Raw genomic sequence first — 16290 nt, 5'->3', positions numbered from 1 at the left:
ATTAGTGGTGAATTTTCAACTACAATGAGAAATAATAGTTGAATTTTGAACTAAAACATCAGTTTTCGATAAAAATAGAATAGTTAAATTTTCAGATAAGAAGAAATTAATTTTGAACAACAAAACACAAACTACTTTTTAACAAAATAGTTCAATGTTCAATTAGTGATGAATTTTCAACTACAATGAGAAATAATAGTGGAATTTTAAACTAAAACATCAATTAACGATCAAAAATCGAGTAGTTACATTTTCAGATATAAAAAAATTAATTTTCAACAACAAAACAAAAACGAATTTTCAAAAAAATAGTTCAATGTTCAATTAGTGGTGAATTTTTAACTACAATGAGAAATAATAGTTGAATTTTGAACTAAAACATCAATTTTCTATCAAAAATGGAATAGTTAAATTTTCAGATAAGATAAAATTAATTTTCAACAACAAAACAAAAACGAATTTTCAAAAAAATAGTTCAATGTTCAATTAGTGGTGAATTTTCAACTACAATGAGAAATAATAGTTGAATTTTAAACTAAAACATCAATTTTCTATCAAAAATGGAATAGTTAAATTTTCAGATAAGAAAAAATTAATTTTCAACAACAAAACAAGAATTTTTAACAGAATAGTTAAATTTTTTATCAAAATGATGAATTTTGAACTAAAACATCAATTTCCTATGAAAAATGGAATATTAAAATTTTCAGATAAGAAAAAATTAATTTTTAATAAGTAAAAAAAGTAAGAATTTTCAAAAAATTAATTTAATTTTCAATCGAAGTAATGAATTTTGATCTAAAACACAAAATGGAATAGTAAAATTTTCTCATGAGAAAAAACTAATTTTCAACAAAAAAAAACGAATTTTTAACAGAATAGTTTAATTTTCAAGCAAAATGATGCGTTTTTAAAATAAAATTAGAAATATTGAACTAATAAAGGCGAAATTTCAATCGGTGTGATGAATTTTGAATTAAAAAATCAATTTTCGATCAAAAATGGAATAGTAAAATTTTTAGATCAAAAAAAAATTAAAAGAATTTTTAATAAAATAGTTTAATTTTTAATCAAAAGATGAATTTTGAACTAAAACATCAATTTTCTATCAAGACTGGAACAGTTAATTTTTCAGATAAGAAAAAATTAATTAAAAAAAAAAAAATTTAACAAATTCATTTAATTTTCAATAAAAATGATGAATTTTGAACTAAAACATCAATTTTCAATCAAAAATAGAATAATTAAATTTTCCGATAGGAAAAAATAAATTTTAAACAAAATAATTTTTAAGAAAATAATTTTAGTTTTCAATCAAAATGAAGAATTTTAAACTAAAACATCAATTTTCGGTCAAAATGGAATAGTTAAGTTTTCAGATAAGAAAAAATTAATTTTCGACAAAAAGAAACGAACTTTTATGAAAATTGATTACTTTTCAATAAAAAATGACGAACTTTCAACTAAAATTAGAAATATTAAACTAATATAGTTAAATTTTTTATCGAATTGATGAATTTTGAACTAAAACATCAATTTTCGATCAAAAATGGCATAGTTAAATTTTCAGATAAGAAAAAATTAATTTTCAATCAAAATGATTTTTCAACTAAAATAAAAAATCTTTAACTAATATAATGGAATTTTCAATCGAGGCGATGAGTTTTGAATTTAAAAAATCGATTTTCTATCGAAAATGGAATAGTAAATTCTTCCGATTCGAAAAAATAAATTTTCAACAAAAAAAAAATAATAATTTTTAAGAAAATATTTTAGTTTCAATAAAAATGATAAATTTTAATCTGAAACATTAATTTTTAATCAAAACTGGAATAGTTACATTTTCAGATAAGAAAAAAATAATTTCCAAACAAAAAAAAAAGAATTTTTAACAGAATTGTTTAATTTTCAATGAAAATGATAACTTTTTTTTACTAAAATTAGAAATCTCGAACTAATATAGGCAAAATTTCAAACGAAGTGATGAATTTTGAACTAAAAAATCAATTTTCTATCTCAAATGGAATAGTTAAATTTTTAGATAAGAAAAAATTAATTTTCAACAAAAAAATATAATTTTTAATCAAAATGATGAATTTTGAACTATAACATCAATTTTCTATCAAGACTGGAATAGTTTCATTTTCAGATAACAAAAAATTAATTTTCAAACAAAAAAAAAATAATTTTTAACAAAATAGTTTAATTTTGAATCAAAATAATGAATTTTAAACTAAAACATTAATTTTTAAATAAAAAATGGAATGGTAAAATTTTCAGATAAGAAAAAATTAATTTTTAACAAAACAAAAAAAAAGAATTTTCAACAAATTAATTTAATTTTCAATCGAAGTGATGAATTTTGAACTAAAAAATCAATTTTCGATCTGAAATGGAATAATAAAATTTTTAGATAAAAACAATTAATTTTCAACAAAAAAAATGCATTTTTAACAAAATTGTTTGATTTTTAATAAAAGTTATGACTTTTTCACTAAAATTAGAAAACTTGAACTAATATAGGCGAAATTTCAATCGAAGTGATGAATTTTGAACTAAAAAATCAATTTTCGATCTAAAATGGAATAGTTAAATTTTCAGAAAAGGAAAAATTAATTTTCAAAAAAAAAATAATAATTTTTAACAAAATAGTTTAATTTTTAATCAAAGTTATGAATTTTTAACTAAAATTAGAAATTTTTAACTAATATAGTTGATTTTTCAACCAAAAAGATAAATTTTTTAACAAGAAGATTAACTTCTATAAAAAAAAGACATCTTTTTAGCTAACAGAGACAAAATTCCAATTATATAAATATATAATAATAGAATATTTAATTGGATTAGTTACATTTTCAGAAAAAACAAAATAAAATTAACAAAATCCAAAATAATGTTTAAAATCATAGTTACATTTTTGAACAAAGTGATGGATTTTCGACTGAAATGATGAATCTTAAACTAGAATAGTGGAATTTTCAACAAAAAAGATCAATTTTCAAATAAAATGATGAATATTTAACTAGAATACTTGAATTTTTAACGAAAAAGAGACATTTTCAAATCAGAAAATTAATTTTTCACTTAAAAAAGACGATTTATCAACAAAATACATGAATTTTAAGCAATAATTCAATTTTTAAATAAAAAAGACAAATTTTCAACTAAAAAGGGCAATTTTTCAGCCGAATAAATAAATTTTAAACTTAAAAAGATTTATTTTCAATCAAAAATGTAATAGTGGAATTTCAAACCAAAAAGATGAATTTTCAAATGAAATGTTAAATCTTAAACTGGAATAGTTAATTTTTCAACCAAAAGATAAATTTTTAACCAAAAGGTGAATTTTCAATCAAGAAGATTAATTTCTACTAACAAAACAGAATCGTCAACAAAATACATTAATTTTCAACTACAAAAGATAAATTTTCAACAAAAATTTATATACCTAGATTTTAGTTACAAAAATTAAGATACAAACAAAGAGATCAATTTTAGTTAAAGTGATGTAGTATTTAATTGGAATAATTACATTTTCAGTTAATAAAATTTAATTTTAAAAAAGCTGATTTTCAAGAAAATAGTTCAAGTGAAAAAATTAATTTTCAGCTAAGGAAAAAACGAATTTTTTCAACAAAACATCTCCGTTCAATCAAGAAACATTTTAATTCAATTTAAAAAAGATGTACTTTAAACATGAGTTGCTTTTTTAACTAAAAAATAAATTTTTGTCAATAAGAGAGAGAAAATGTTGCAAAGAAACTGGTAAATTTCCAACAAAATACATGCAGTTTCAACGAGATACTTGAAATTTCAAATAAAAATGATCAATTTTTAACCAAAAATTGAATAGTTAAATTTTCAGGTTAAAAATATAAATTAAAAAAATTTTTCAACAAAATAGTTAATTACAGCATTAGAAAGATATTTTTACAAATAAAGAATCAATTTTATTTTATTTCATATTGATATTTAAAGAAAAATTAAACACGAAAAAATTCCCTAACAAACAAAAAAATTCCCTGACAAGAAGATAAATATAGTTGGGATTTTTTTTTAATCTTATAAATTCCGTAATGAAAGTCTATTTGATAATTTTTTATTTTTCAAATTATTAGTTGGTAATTAAACTGCGAAAAATTGAAGAAAATTAAAAATTGAATTTTCAAAAGCTCAATTTTCAACTATTAAGCATTCAGTTAAAAAATTGAATTTTTTATATTTTTAGTTGTTGAACTTTCAACTTTTGAAAATTGAGGAAAAATACAAATTGAATTTTCAACATTAGAATGTTGAGTTAATAACAATTCTGCTGTTGAAAAATGAATAAAAAATCGAGAGTAGACCATTCAATTTTCAATCCGCTTTAATTTTTAAGTGTAAAAAATTTAATTTTTCTTTCATTTTAAACTGTTTAAAGCACAAGAAATTTTCACTGCAGAAAATGAAAGAACATTACTAATTGAATTTTTAACAGTTTAAAGGTCAAATGTTGAAAAGTCTACTGTTGAAAAATGACAAAATTAACTATTGGAATTTCAAATTAAAAAAATTCAACAGCTGAAAAGTAATGCAAATTATTAATTGAATTTTCGACTGTTAAAAATTCAGTTAAAAAAATTAATTTTCTTTAATTTTCAACTGTTGAAAATCGAAGAAAATTGAATTGCTAAAAATGGAAGAAAATTATAAATTAAATTTTTAACATTTTAATGTTAAAACGTTGAAAATTTTACTATTGAAAAATTAAATAAATTGGAGAGTAGAAAATGTAATTTTCAACTATTTTAAATTTCAAAAAATTTCGAATGATTTTTAAACTGTTGAAAAATGAAAAAAGTGAAAGAAAATTAAATCTAGAACAGTTGAATTCTCATTAGTTAATTCTCAACAGTTGACTGTTAATTTTAAAAATTCATTTAGAAATTTCAATTTTTAATTCTCCTTAATTATTAATTTTCCAATTTTTTATTGTTGAAAATTAAAGAAAATTAAAATATAAATTTCCAATAGTTGAATGTTTAACTAGTCAACATTCAATTCAAAAATTCAATTTTTTTTCTCACTTTTACCTTTTCAACTTTTAACTGTTGAAAATTGAAAAAATTAAAGAGTAGAAAATTCAATTTTCAATCCTCATTAAGTTTTAAGTGCAAAAAATTTATTTCAGAAATTGAATTTTCAAAGGTTTCAAATTGCAGAAAATTTTAATTTTAAATTTTTTATATTTAAACTACTGAAAACTTTAAAAAATCGGAAACTCTACTGTTAAAATTGCAACTGTGGAAAACTGCAGAAAATTCAATTAGAAATGTCAACTTTCAATTCTCATTAATTATCAACTGTTCAATTTTGTACTGTTGAAAATTAAAGAAAATTCAACTGCTGACAATTGAAAAAAATTGAATTTATAACAGTTTAATTTACAATTATTGTTTAATAACTCAATTTTTTCATTCATAACCGTTCAACTTTTAACGATTGAAAATTAAAGAAAATTATAAATTCAATTTTCAACATTTGAATTGTAAACTATTAAAAATTCGACTGTTGAAAAATGGAATAAATTCAAGAGTAAAAAATTCAATTTTCAATCCTTCAAAATCCAATGTTCAAATTGAAGAAAATTTCACTGTTTCAAAATTTAAGAAAAGTTATTTTTAAGCATTGAATGTTTAAGTATAAAAAATTCTATTCATAGATTGAATCTTCAATTGTTTTAATTGCATAAAGTTAAAAATTAAATTTTGAACTGTTGAAATTTAAGTTGCTGAAAACTTTAAAAAAATGTATTCCACTAATCTAACAGTTGAGAAATAAGAAAATTAAAAAAAAACTAAATATATACAACAGTTGAATTTACATTAGTTTAATTATCAATAGTAGAAAATTCAATTTTTAATCCTCATAAATTTTCAACTGTTGAAAATTAAAGAAAATTGAATTTCTGAAAATTAAAAAAATCAAAATCTGAATTTTTAGGTCTTAGAAATTCAACTAAAAAATTTAATTTTCAAATATTTTTATATTGAAAAAAAAATTTATTTTAAACTGTTGAAATTTAAACTGCTTAAAACTTTTAAAAAATGGAAAATTCCACTGTTAAGAATAGAATTAAAAAATTCAATTTTTAATGTTCTTTAATTTTAAACTATTCATGTTTTAACTGTGGAAAATTCAAGAAAATTGCTTTGCTGGAAATAATAAAAAATTCTACTGTTGAAAAATGAGAAAAAAATTAACGATTTGAAACTAAACTTGAAAATTCAATCGCCGGAAATTTATGCAAATTACTAATTGAATTTTCAGCGGATAAATGTTCAATAGTTGAATTTTCCTCTCTTAAAAATTCAATTCAATTTTCTTTAATTTTCAAGTATTGAAAATTGAAGAAAATTCCATTGCTGCAAATTTAAGAAAATTGCAAATTGAATTTTGTGCAGTTAAATGATAAAATGTTGAAAATTCTACTGTTGAAAAATGAAAAGATGCCACTATTAGAAATTAAAGAGAAAATTTATGTAAATTACTAATTAAATTTACAACAGATAAATTTTCAATAGTTGAACGTTTAACTATTAAACATTAAATTTAAAAATTCAATTTTTCTCATTTTGAACTGTTCAACTTTCAACTGTTAAAAATTGAAGAAAATTATAAATTGAATTTTTAACATTCGAATGTTAAACTGTTAAAAAGTCTACTATTAAAAAATATAATAAATTGAAGAATAAAAAATCAAATTTTCAATTCTCTTTCATTTTCCACAGTTGAATGTTTAAGTTGAAAAAATACATAATTTAATTTTCAACTGTTTTAAGTTGCAAAAATTTTCTAATTGATTTTTAAACTATTGAAAAATAAAATTAAAAAAAAAACTAAATATACAACAGTTGAATTTCCATTAGTTTATTCTCAGCAGTTGACTATTAAATAGTTAAAAATTGAAGTAAAAATTAAAATTTTTAATTATCTTTAATCATCAACTGTTGAATTTTGTACTGTGGAAAATTGAAGAAAATAAAAAATTGCATTCCCAACCGCTGATTTTCCAATAGTTTAATTATTAACTATCAAAACATTCAATTCAAAAATTCAACTTTTCTATATTTTAATCTTACAATTTTCAAATATTGGAAATCGAGGAAAATTTATTTTTCAACAATTGCGTGTCTTACTACTGAAAATTGAAGAAAACTAATAAACAAAAGTTGAATTTCCATTAATAATTCTCAACAATTGACTGCCACTGTTAAAAATTAAATTAGTATTTTAAGTTCTAAATTTTCCTTAATTATCAACTGTTCACTTTTTTACTGTTGAAAATTGCTGAAAATTCAACTACTTTTTAAGTGTACAAAATCATTTCAGAAATTGAATTTTTAATTGTCTTAAATTTCAGAAAATTTTCTATTTAATTTTAAACTGTTGAAATTTAAGCTGCTGAAAACTTAAAAAAACATGTTAAATTCCACTATTAAAAATGCAGTTGTTGAAAATTTACTTGTTGAAAAATAAAGAAAATTAAACATATAAAACAGTTGAATTTCCTTTAGTTTAATTTTTCACAGTAGAATGTTCAACTATTAAACATTTAATTTAAAAATTCAAATTTTTCTGATTTTCAACTGTTGAAAATGAAAAAAATCAATAATATATAATTAAATTTTAAATCCTTTTTTAATTTCCAACTGTTTAACTTTCAAATGTTGCAAATTAAATAAAAGTAAACTGTTAAAAATTGAAGACAATTTATTTTTCAACAGTTGTATGTTTAAGTCTTAACAATTCGATTTAAAAATTTAATTATCAAGTGTTTAAGTTTGCAGAAAATTCTAATTTTAAACTATTTAAATTTAAACTACAGAAAACTTTTTGAAAAATTCGAAATTCCACTGTTAAAAATGCGGAAAAATGAAGAAAGCTAAATATACAATAGTTGAATTTCCATTAGCTTATTTTCAACAGTTGACTGCTAAAAATTCAATTAGAAATTTCAATTTTCAATTCTCTTTAATTATCAACTGTTCAATTTTGTTACTGTTGAAAATTGAAGAAAAATCAACTACTGAAAATTGAAGGAAATTAAAAATTGAATTTCGATCTGTTTAATTTCCAATAGTTGAATTATTAACAGATAAATTTTCAATTATTAAATAATCAATTCAAAAATTCAATTTTTCTATATTTTAACCTTTTAATTTTCAACTATTGGGAATCGTGGAAAATTTATTTTCAAACAGTTGAATGTTTAAGGCTTAAGAATTGATTTAAAAACTTGAATTTTAAACTATTGAAATCTGAACTGCTAGAAACATAAAAAAAATCTAAGTTTCACTATTAAAAATGCAACGGTTGAAAATCAAATGTTGAAAATGGAAGAAAACTTAATATACAACAGTTGAATTTCCATTAGTTAATTCCCAACAGTTTACGGTTATTGGTGTAAATTGAAGAAAATTAAAGATTAAATTTCCCAAGTTTAAATTTTCCAATAGTTGACTGCTCAACCATTAAACATTCAATTAAAGAATTCAACTTGAATGTCCAACTTTTGAAAATTGAAGAAAATTACAATTTTCAATCCTCTTTAGTTTTAAAAAGTTGAATGTTTAAATTTTAAAAAATTAAGCTTTAATTGTTTTAAGCGGCAGAAAACTTCGAATTGATTTTCAAACTGTTCAAACGAAGAAATTTAAATCTAGAACGGAATTTCTTCCATTAATTATTGACTATTCAACTTCTTAATGTGTAAAATTGAAGAAAATTCAACTGCTGAAAATTGAAGAAAATTTATTTTCCAACAGTTGAATATTTATGTGTTAAACATTCAATTTAAAATTTTAATTTCTGTTTTAAATTGCAGATAATTACAAACTGAATTTTCAGCATTTGAATGTCAAACTATAAAAAATTCTACTATTAAAAAATAAAATAAATTGGAGAGTAAAAAACTTAATTTTCAATTGTTTTTAATTGCAGAAAATTTCGAATTGATTTTGTAACTGTTTAAAAATAAAGAAAATTTAATGTAGAGCAGTCGAATTTCCATAAATTATCAACTATTCAATTTTTAACTGTGTAAAATTAAAGAAAATTCAACTGCTGAAAATTGAAGAAAATTTGTTTTTCAACAGTTGAATATTCAATTGTAAGAAATTTGATTCAAAATTTTAATTTTTAACTGTTTTTAAGTGCAGAAAATTAAATTTTCAACACTTCAATGTTAAACTGTTAAAAATTCTGCTACTGAAAATGTAATTAATGGGAGAATAGAAAATTAAATTTTCAATCCTCTTTAGTTTTCAACAGTTAAATATGTAAAATTTTAAAAATTGATTTTCAATTGATTTTAGTTGCAGAAAATTTCGAATTGATTTTGTAACTGTTTAAAAATAAAAAAATTTAATGTAGAACAGTTGAATTTTCATTAATGATCAACTATTCAATTTTTGACTGTAAATATAAAGAAAATTCAACTGCTGAAAATTGAAGAAAATTTAATTTTCAGCAGTTGAATATTCAATTGTAAGAAATTCAATTCAAAATTTTAATTTTTGACTTCTACAAATTGCGGGAAATTAAATTTTCAACATTTGAATGTTAAACTGTTAAAAATTCTGCTACTGAAAATTAAATAAATTGGAGAGTAGAAAATTCAATTTTCAATCCTCTTTAGTTTTAAACAGTTGAATGTTTAAAATTAAATTTTGTACTGTTTTAAATTGCAGAAAATTTCTAATTGATTTTTAAACTGTTAAAAAACGAAGAAAATTAAATCTAGAAAAGATGAATTTCCATTAATTATCGACTATTCAATTTTTTACTGTGTAAAATTGAAAAAACTTTAACTGCTGAAAATTGAAGAAAATTAAAAAATGAATTTTCAACAGTTGAATGTTGATACTGCTAGGAATTCAATTATAAATTCAAAAATAAAAAAAATTGAAAAATCAATTTTTAATTCTCTTTAATTTTCTATTTTTAAAATTTTAGGAAAATTTAACTGCTAAAAACTGAAGAAAATTGAATCTTAATCTGATGAAATTTAAATTCTTGCTTTAAAAAATTTAAATTCTCGCTTGAAAAAATTGATCTGCTGAAAATCAAACTGTTAAAAATGTGTTAAGAAAAAATCAAAATTGAATGTTCAAAAGTTAAATTTACAATATTTATATAAATTACAATTTGAATGTTAAACTGATACAAATTCTACTATTGAAAAATAAAATAAATTGGAGAGTAGAAAATTCCATTTTTAATCCTCATTAGTTTTCAACAGTTGAATGTTTAAAATTTTAAAATTAATTTTTAATTATTTTAAGTTGCAGAAAATTTCTAATTGATTTTTAAACTTTTCAACTATTAGAAAAGAAAGAAAATTATACATTGAATTTTTAAAGAGTTGAATGTTAAGCTGTTAAAAAGTCTAATGTTGAAAAACTAAGGAAATTCAAGATTTTAAAATTGAATTTTTAATCCTCTTTAATTTTTAACTGTTGAAAATTTAAGAAATATGAGCTTCTGAAAATTGAATAAAATTTGTTTGTCAAATTTGAATACGTTAAATGTTAATAATTCGATTAAAAAATGAAATTTGCAACTGTTATATGTTGCAAAACGTTTTTATTTATACCGTTGAAATTAAAACTGCTGAAAACTAAAAAAAATTGAAAATTCCACTGTTAAAAATGCAATAGCTGGAAAACCAACTGTTGAAAAATAAAGTTATTTGAAGGAGACTGAAAAAATTAAAAATTTAATTTCTAATAGTTGAATTACTAACTATTAAAAATTCAACTTTTTCTCATTTTTAACTGTTTAACTTTCAGTAATTGAAAATTGAAAAAAATTACAGACTGTATTTTCAACATTTGGATTTTAAGTTGTTAAAAATTCTACTGTTGAACTATGAAAAAATTCAAGAGAAGAAAATTCAAATTTCAATTTACTTTAATTTCCAACTATAACAAATTAAAGAAGATTGAACTGCTGAAAATTTAAAAAAATACAGCGGTTGGAAATCCAGTTGTTGGAAAATGAAGGAAATTTAAGAAAATATATACATAAATATGCTATTCAACTGTTTAAAATTCAATTAAGAATTTCCATTTTCTATTCTCTTTAATTATCGACTATTCAATTTTTTACTGTGTAAAATTTAAGAAAAATACACTGCTGACATTTAAAGAAAATTAATGTTTGAACAGTTGAATGTTTAAGCGTGAAAAATCTAATTAAAAATTTTGATTTTAACTGTTTTAAATTGCAGAAAAAATTAAAAATTAAATTCTAAACAGTTGAAATTTAAGCTGCTGAAAACTTTTAAAAAGACTGAAAATGGAAGAAAACTAAATATGCAACCGTCTAATTTCCATTAGTTTATTCTCAAAAGTTTACTGTTAAACTGTTAAAAATTCAAGTAAAAATTTCAATTTTTAATTCACTTTAATTATCAACTGTTCAATTTTTACTGTTGAAAATTGAAGAAAATAAAACTGCTGAAAATTGAAAAAAATCATGAATTTAATTTAATTTTCTTCAATTTTCATCTCTTGAAAATTAATGGATATTTGTTTTTCAGCACTTGAATGTTTAACGGTTAAATATTCAGTTTTCAACTATTGTAAATGAACTTTATTTTTTCATTTTCAATTTTCTACTGCTGCAAATTGAACAAAATTAAAAATTAAATTTTGAACCGTAAAATTTTCAACTTTTGAAAATTCCGAAGATCTATAATCAAAAAACGAAATCCCATTTGCAAACAACTTACAATTAAACTCCTTTCCACTGCATTGCACCCTCTTTTTGTATACAAAAAATATCCATTTCTGTAAATACTATTTTTGCTCTTTCAATAAATAAAAAGAACAGAGGGAAAAAACTTAAGCGGAAAAAAATATTTAAAAAAATTCAAATATGTCTACCTTTTTACATCTTTGACTGAAAGTTCTTGCAAAAAATGTTGTGCCTCTTTCACAGCGAGAGGATAATAAACTGATTTCATCATCTCCCTTATTCCCGGGCCTAGGTTCCTAAAGATATATTTATAGAATCCTGGGGATGAAAATAATTCTATGCAGTCTTTGATGTTGACATCCTTCCAGCTGAAAATAGTTTTATTTTTATTTAATCTGATTTCTTCTAATTTTTAGGGTTTCATAGTCCAGGGTAACCCTTACATTTATAGGTGAGGGGAAGGCTAGAGAAAGATGTGGGAAATAGAAATGAGGAGTGGGGCAGGATAGAGAAAATTAATTTTTTCAACAGTTGGTAGAGAGCAAGTAGAGGAGGAGAAGTGCGGAGGAGAGGGGCGGTGTGAAAGAGTAAGAAGGGGATGTAGAAAAAGGGAGAGAAAGTAGGAGAATGTAGGTGAGGGGAGGATAAGTGGGAGAGGGATGTAATGTAGAAGAGGTCATATATGCTCAGATGTGAAAGAAGAGGAAAGAAAGGAGAATAGGTAAGAAAGGAGTGAGGAAGTAGGTAAGAGGTAGAGAAGTAAGAGAAGGATTTGGAATAGTGGAAGGGAGGGATAAGATATGATCGGATAGAATGGAAGAAAGGAAGGGATAAAGAAGTAGAGAGAAGAGTAGGAGAGGGTCGAGCAGCAACAGAGGATGGTGACGTAGGGAAGGAGAGAGGAAGCAGAGAAATATAGGTGAGGGGCGAATAAGAGAGAGAGAGGATAAGACATGTTCAGATATGAAAGAGGAGGGAGAGGAAGAGAGGAGCGGGGAGGAAGCAAAAGGAGGAGCCGTTTGGGAATGGAGAATGTGATAATATATAGAATAGAAAATAGGAAAGAGGGAGGGAGTGGAGCAGGGACGAAGCTCGAGGAGAGGACGGAGGTATGTGGGTTCAGGGGGAAGTGGATGAGGGGGTGCGAAATAACGGCCCGGTGGGTGAGGCGCAGTGGTAAAGGAAGATGATAATGGGACAAAAAGTAGTGGTGCGGTGGGTGAGGGGCAGTGGTAAAGGAAGAAATGGATGGGCAAGAGGGATATTGAAAGGACTTATTGTATTACCTATATCCTTCCCTAGCTAATGCTAGAACAGCATTAGGACCTAACCAAATGTCTCCACTCATTCTAGGCGTAAAATGAACCCCTAGGAATGGAAATCTCGGATCTGGAACTGGATATATATTCGTTGTGACGAGATGTTTTTTTTCATCCTTCAATATAAGATATTCTCCCCGAAATGGAATGATTCGAGGACTCAATTCACAACCAGTCATTACGGCAACGCGATCGGAATGTAAACCGGCACAAGTTACAGCATATTTGCTCAGTATAGTCTGGAAGAAATTAATTTAGTAAATCAAGTTTATTTTCAGTTCTAATTAAATTCTAAAAACGAGGAGATCAGGGCCTAGAATGTTTCAAATTGCGGACTAAGAAACCTTTTATGCGTCGACACCCCCCGCCAATTTGGATATTTTTAACGAACAGATGAAAATAATTGCCTTTAAATAAATTTAGTGTGGGTACTATATTAAATTTAATTTAAAACGCATTAAATTCTTTACATTTGAAGTAAAAATATGGCATTTTAAACCAAATATAATTAAATTTTCAGACATACAGTAGAAAAAACATTAATTTTTCGCTAAGAAGATTAATTTTCTACCAAAAAAGATGAATTTTCAAGAAACTACACGACTTTTCAATAAGAAGTTAATTTTCAACTAAAAAAGATCAATTTACAACAAAAGTTAAAGCAGTTGAATTTTTACTATTAACTTAATTTTCAAACAAAACAAAAAAAACGAAATTTTGAACAAAAATGTTGATTTTCAACAAAAAAAAACAATGCATTTTAACAGCGCAATTCCACTTTCAACCAAATAGTTAAATTTTGAATGAAAATAAAAAGTCGAATTTTCAACAAAAAAGTTGAATTTCCAATAAAAAAAGTTCAATTTTCAACAAAAAAAGTTCAATTTTCAACAAAGAATAAAACAGTTAAATTGTTAGCAAAAAAAATTAATTTGCAACAAAACAGACGATTTTTTAACTAGAGATTAATTTTAAAATAAATGCCTAAAATGATGGATTTAGAACGAAGTAATTCCGCTTTCATCCAAGTTGTTGAATTTGTAATTAAAAAAAAGAATTCTCAAGAAGCAAAAAAGATCGTTATTTTTAATGAAAAAATAGTTGAACTCAACAGAAAAGACTAATTTTTAACAAAATAGTTCAATCCTCCAAAAAAGAGTAGAATTTTCAACAAAGAAGTTGATTTTCACCGAAAATTTAACAGTTAATTTAATATTCTAAAAAATTAATTAAAAAAAAACAGTGCGTTGTAGTGCGGCCACATAGGGAAGTGAAACTTTGATTAACTTTTAAGGTTTTCGTGAGGAATCATCACGAATATTGAGGAAGAAGAATTTTCCATAAAAACGTCGAATTTTCAACAAAATATATAAACTTTCAAAAAACAGTTGAACACTGAAATCGAGATTTCAGATCAATTTATTACATTTAGGATTATTGATATCAGGCTTTATTTTCAATTCTAATCAAATGCTCAAAACATAAAGATAATCGACAATGTTTAGAGATCTATAATTTTGTATTAAACATTTTTCTTACCTTTGTTTTTGAATTAATGGAAATTGGAACGTATTCAGAAGAACCTTTCGACTCGGCACATTCTGCAAATCCGGTGACTTCGTAATTAAGGAAGATCTCGCCACCCATTTTTTTGAATTCGTCAGCAAAGTGTCGACAAACAAGTCCCCAATCTACTATTCCAGTCCATGGAGACCAAAGTGCCTTCTCGCCCTAGAATTACATATCTTTTTAAATTTCAAAATTAATTTTAGAAAATCTAAAATTCTCTGAATATGAAATTCTTTGAAAAAATCGATATACCTACTTCCCTTACTCTCTCCCACTCACCCCCGTTCATGTCAGCATTTGCACTCCCCTTCTTAAACTTCTTCCTTCTCTACTTCCCCTTCTTGACGATTTACCTGCTGGCACTCCACTTCCCTTACTTCCCTTCCTTGTTCCTCACATCTCCACTCCTACTCACCCTTATTTCTAATAATTTTCCTTCACTTGCACTTATTTCCCCTACTTCACCTACTTATTCTTTCATTATTCACTCTATTTTATCCCCTCTCATTTTCGTCACTCCCCTCCAATTTCCCTATCACATCCCTCCTTCACTTCCCCTACTTCTCTTCCCCTACTTCCCTTCCACGTTCCGCGCTTCTCCGCTCCTGCTCGCCCTTATTTCTAATAATTTTCCCTTCCTTGCACTCATTTCCTGTAACTTCCCCACCCTCATTTCCCCTAATTCACTTATCCTTTCATTATTTACCCTATTTCAACCCCTCTCATTTTCGCCACTCTTTCCATTTTCCTATCACATCCCTACTTCACTTTCCCTAATTCCCTTCATCTACTTTACTTTCCCTACTTCCCTTCCCCTACTTTCCTTCCCCGATCCTCACTTCTCCGCTGTTACTCTTCCTTATTTCTAACCATTTTCCTGTACTTACAATCCTTTCCTCTGACTTCCGCTACCCTTATTGCAACTACTTCAGCCACTTATCTTTCCATTATTTCCCCTATCCCCCCTCTAATTTGCGCCACTTCTCCCCTTATTTTCCCATAACATCCCTACTTCCCTTCCCCTACTTTCCTTCTCCTACTTCCTTTCCCCGATCCTGACTTCCCCGCTCTTACCCACCGTTATTTACAATCATTTACGCTCACTTACACTCATCGTCTTTAATTTTCCCTACCCTTATTTCCCCTACTTTAGCTACTTGTCCTTCCATTATGTCCCCTATTCTCTCCCCTCTCATTTGCGCCACTCCTCCGCCCCATTTCCCCATTACATTCCTACTTCTATTCCTTTAGCTACTTCTTACTTTATTCTTACTTATTACTACTTATTCTTCCATTATTTCCCCTATTTTCCATTCTCTCATTTGCGCCACTTCCCTCCCCCCATTTTCACATCACATCGCTACTTCCCTTCCCCTACTTCGCTTCCCAGATTCGAACTTCCTTGATCCTACTCACCCTTATTTCTAATCATTTCCCCTCACTTACACTTCTTTCCCCTACCTTCCTCTGCCCGCATTTCCCATACTTACTAACTTTCTCATTTTCCCTATCCTTTCCTTATTTCCCATATTTCTTCCCCTCTTATTTCCACCACTTTCCCCTCCCCATTTTTTCATAATATTCATTACTTTCTCCCCACTCATTTATCTCACTTTACTTACCTCAACTCGCATTATTTATCCCATTTCCCTTACTTTCA

At 24.9% G+C, this 16290-nt stretch overlaps 1 protein-coding gene across 5 annotated transcripts in view; it reads right to left on the bottom strand.

The window, feature by feature from the left end:
* Window positions 1–16290, bottom strand: part of LOC117178769 (L-2-hydroxyglutarate dehydrogenase, mitochondrial) — a 36638-nt gene that overhangs the window by 1598 nt on the left and 18750 nt on the right. For all 5 annotated transcript variants that reach the window (XM_033370228.1, XM_033370229.1, XM_033370231.1 and 2 more), the window contains exons 5-7: window positions 14601–14792; window positions 13029–13300; window positions 11931–12110 (exon numbers count right to left, since the gene is read on the bottom strand). In XM_033370228.1, the coding sequence (XP_033226119.1) occupies window positions 11931–12110; window positions 13029–13300; window positions 14601–14792 (644 nt within the window). The remainder of the gene's footprint in view (window positions 1–11930; window positions 12111–13028; window positions 13301–14600; window positions 14793–16290) is intronic.

This window comes from Belonocnema kinseyi, chromosome 8 (assembly GCF_010883055.1).
Source record: "Belonocnema kinseyi isolate 2016_QV_RU_SX_M_011 chromosome 8, B_treatae_v1, whole genome shotgun sequence".
Classification (NCBI taxonomy): Eukaryota; Metazoa; Arthropoda; class Insecta; order Hymenoptera; family Cynipidae; genus Belonocnema; species Belonocnema kinseyi.
This window is presented reverse-complemented; position numbering and strand designations above follow the sequence as displayed.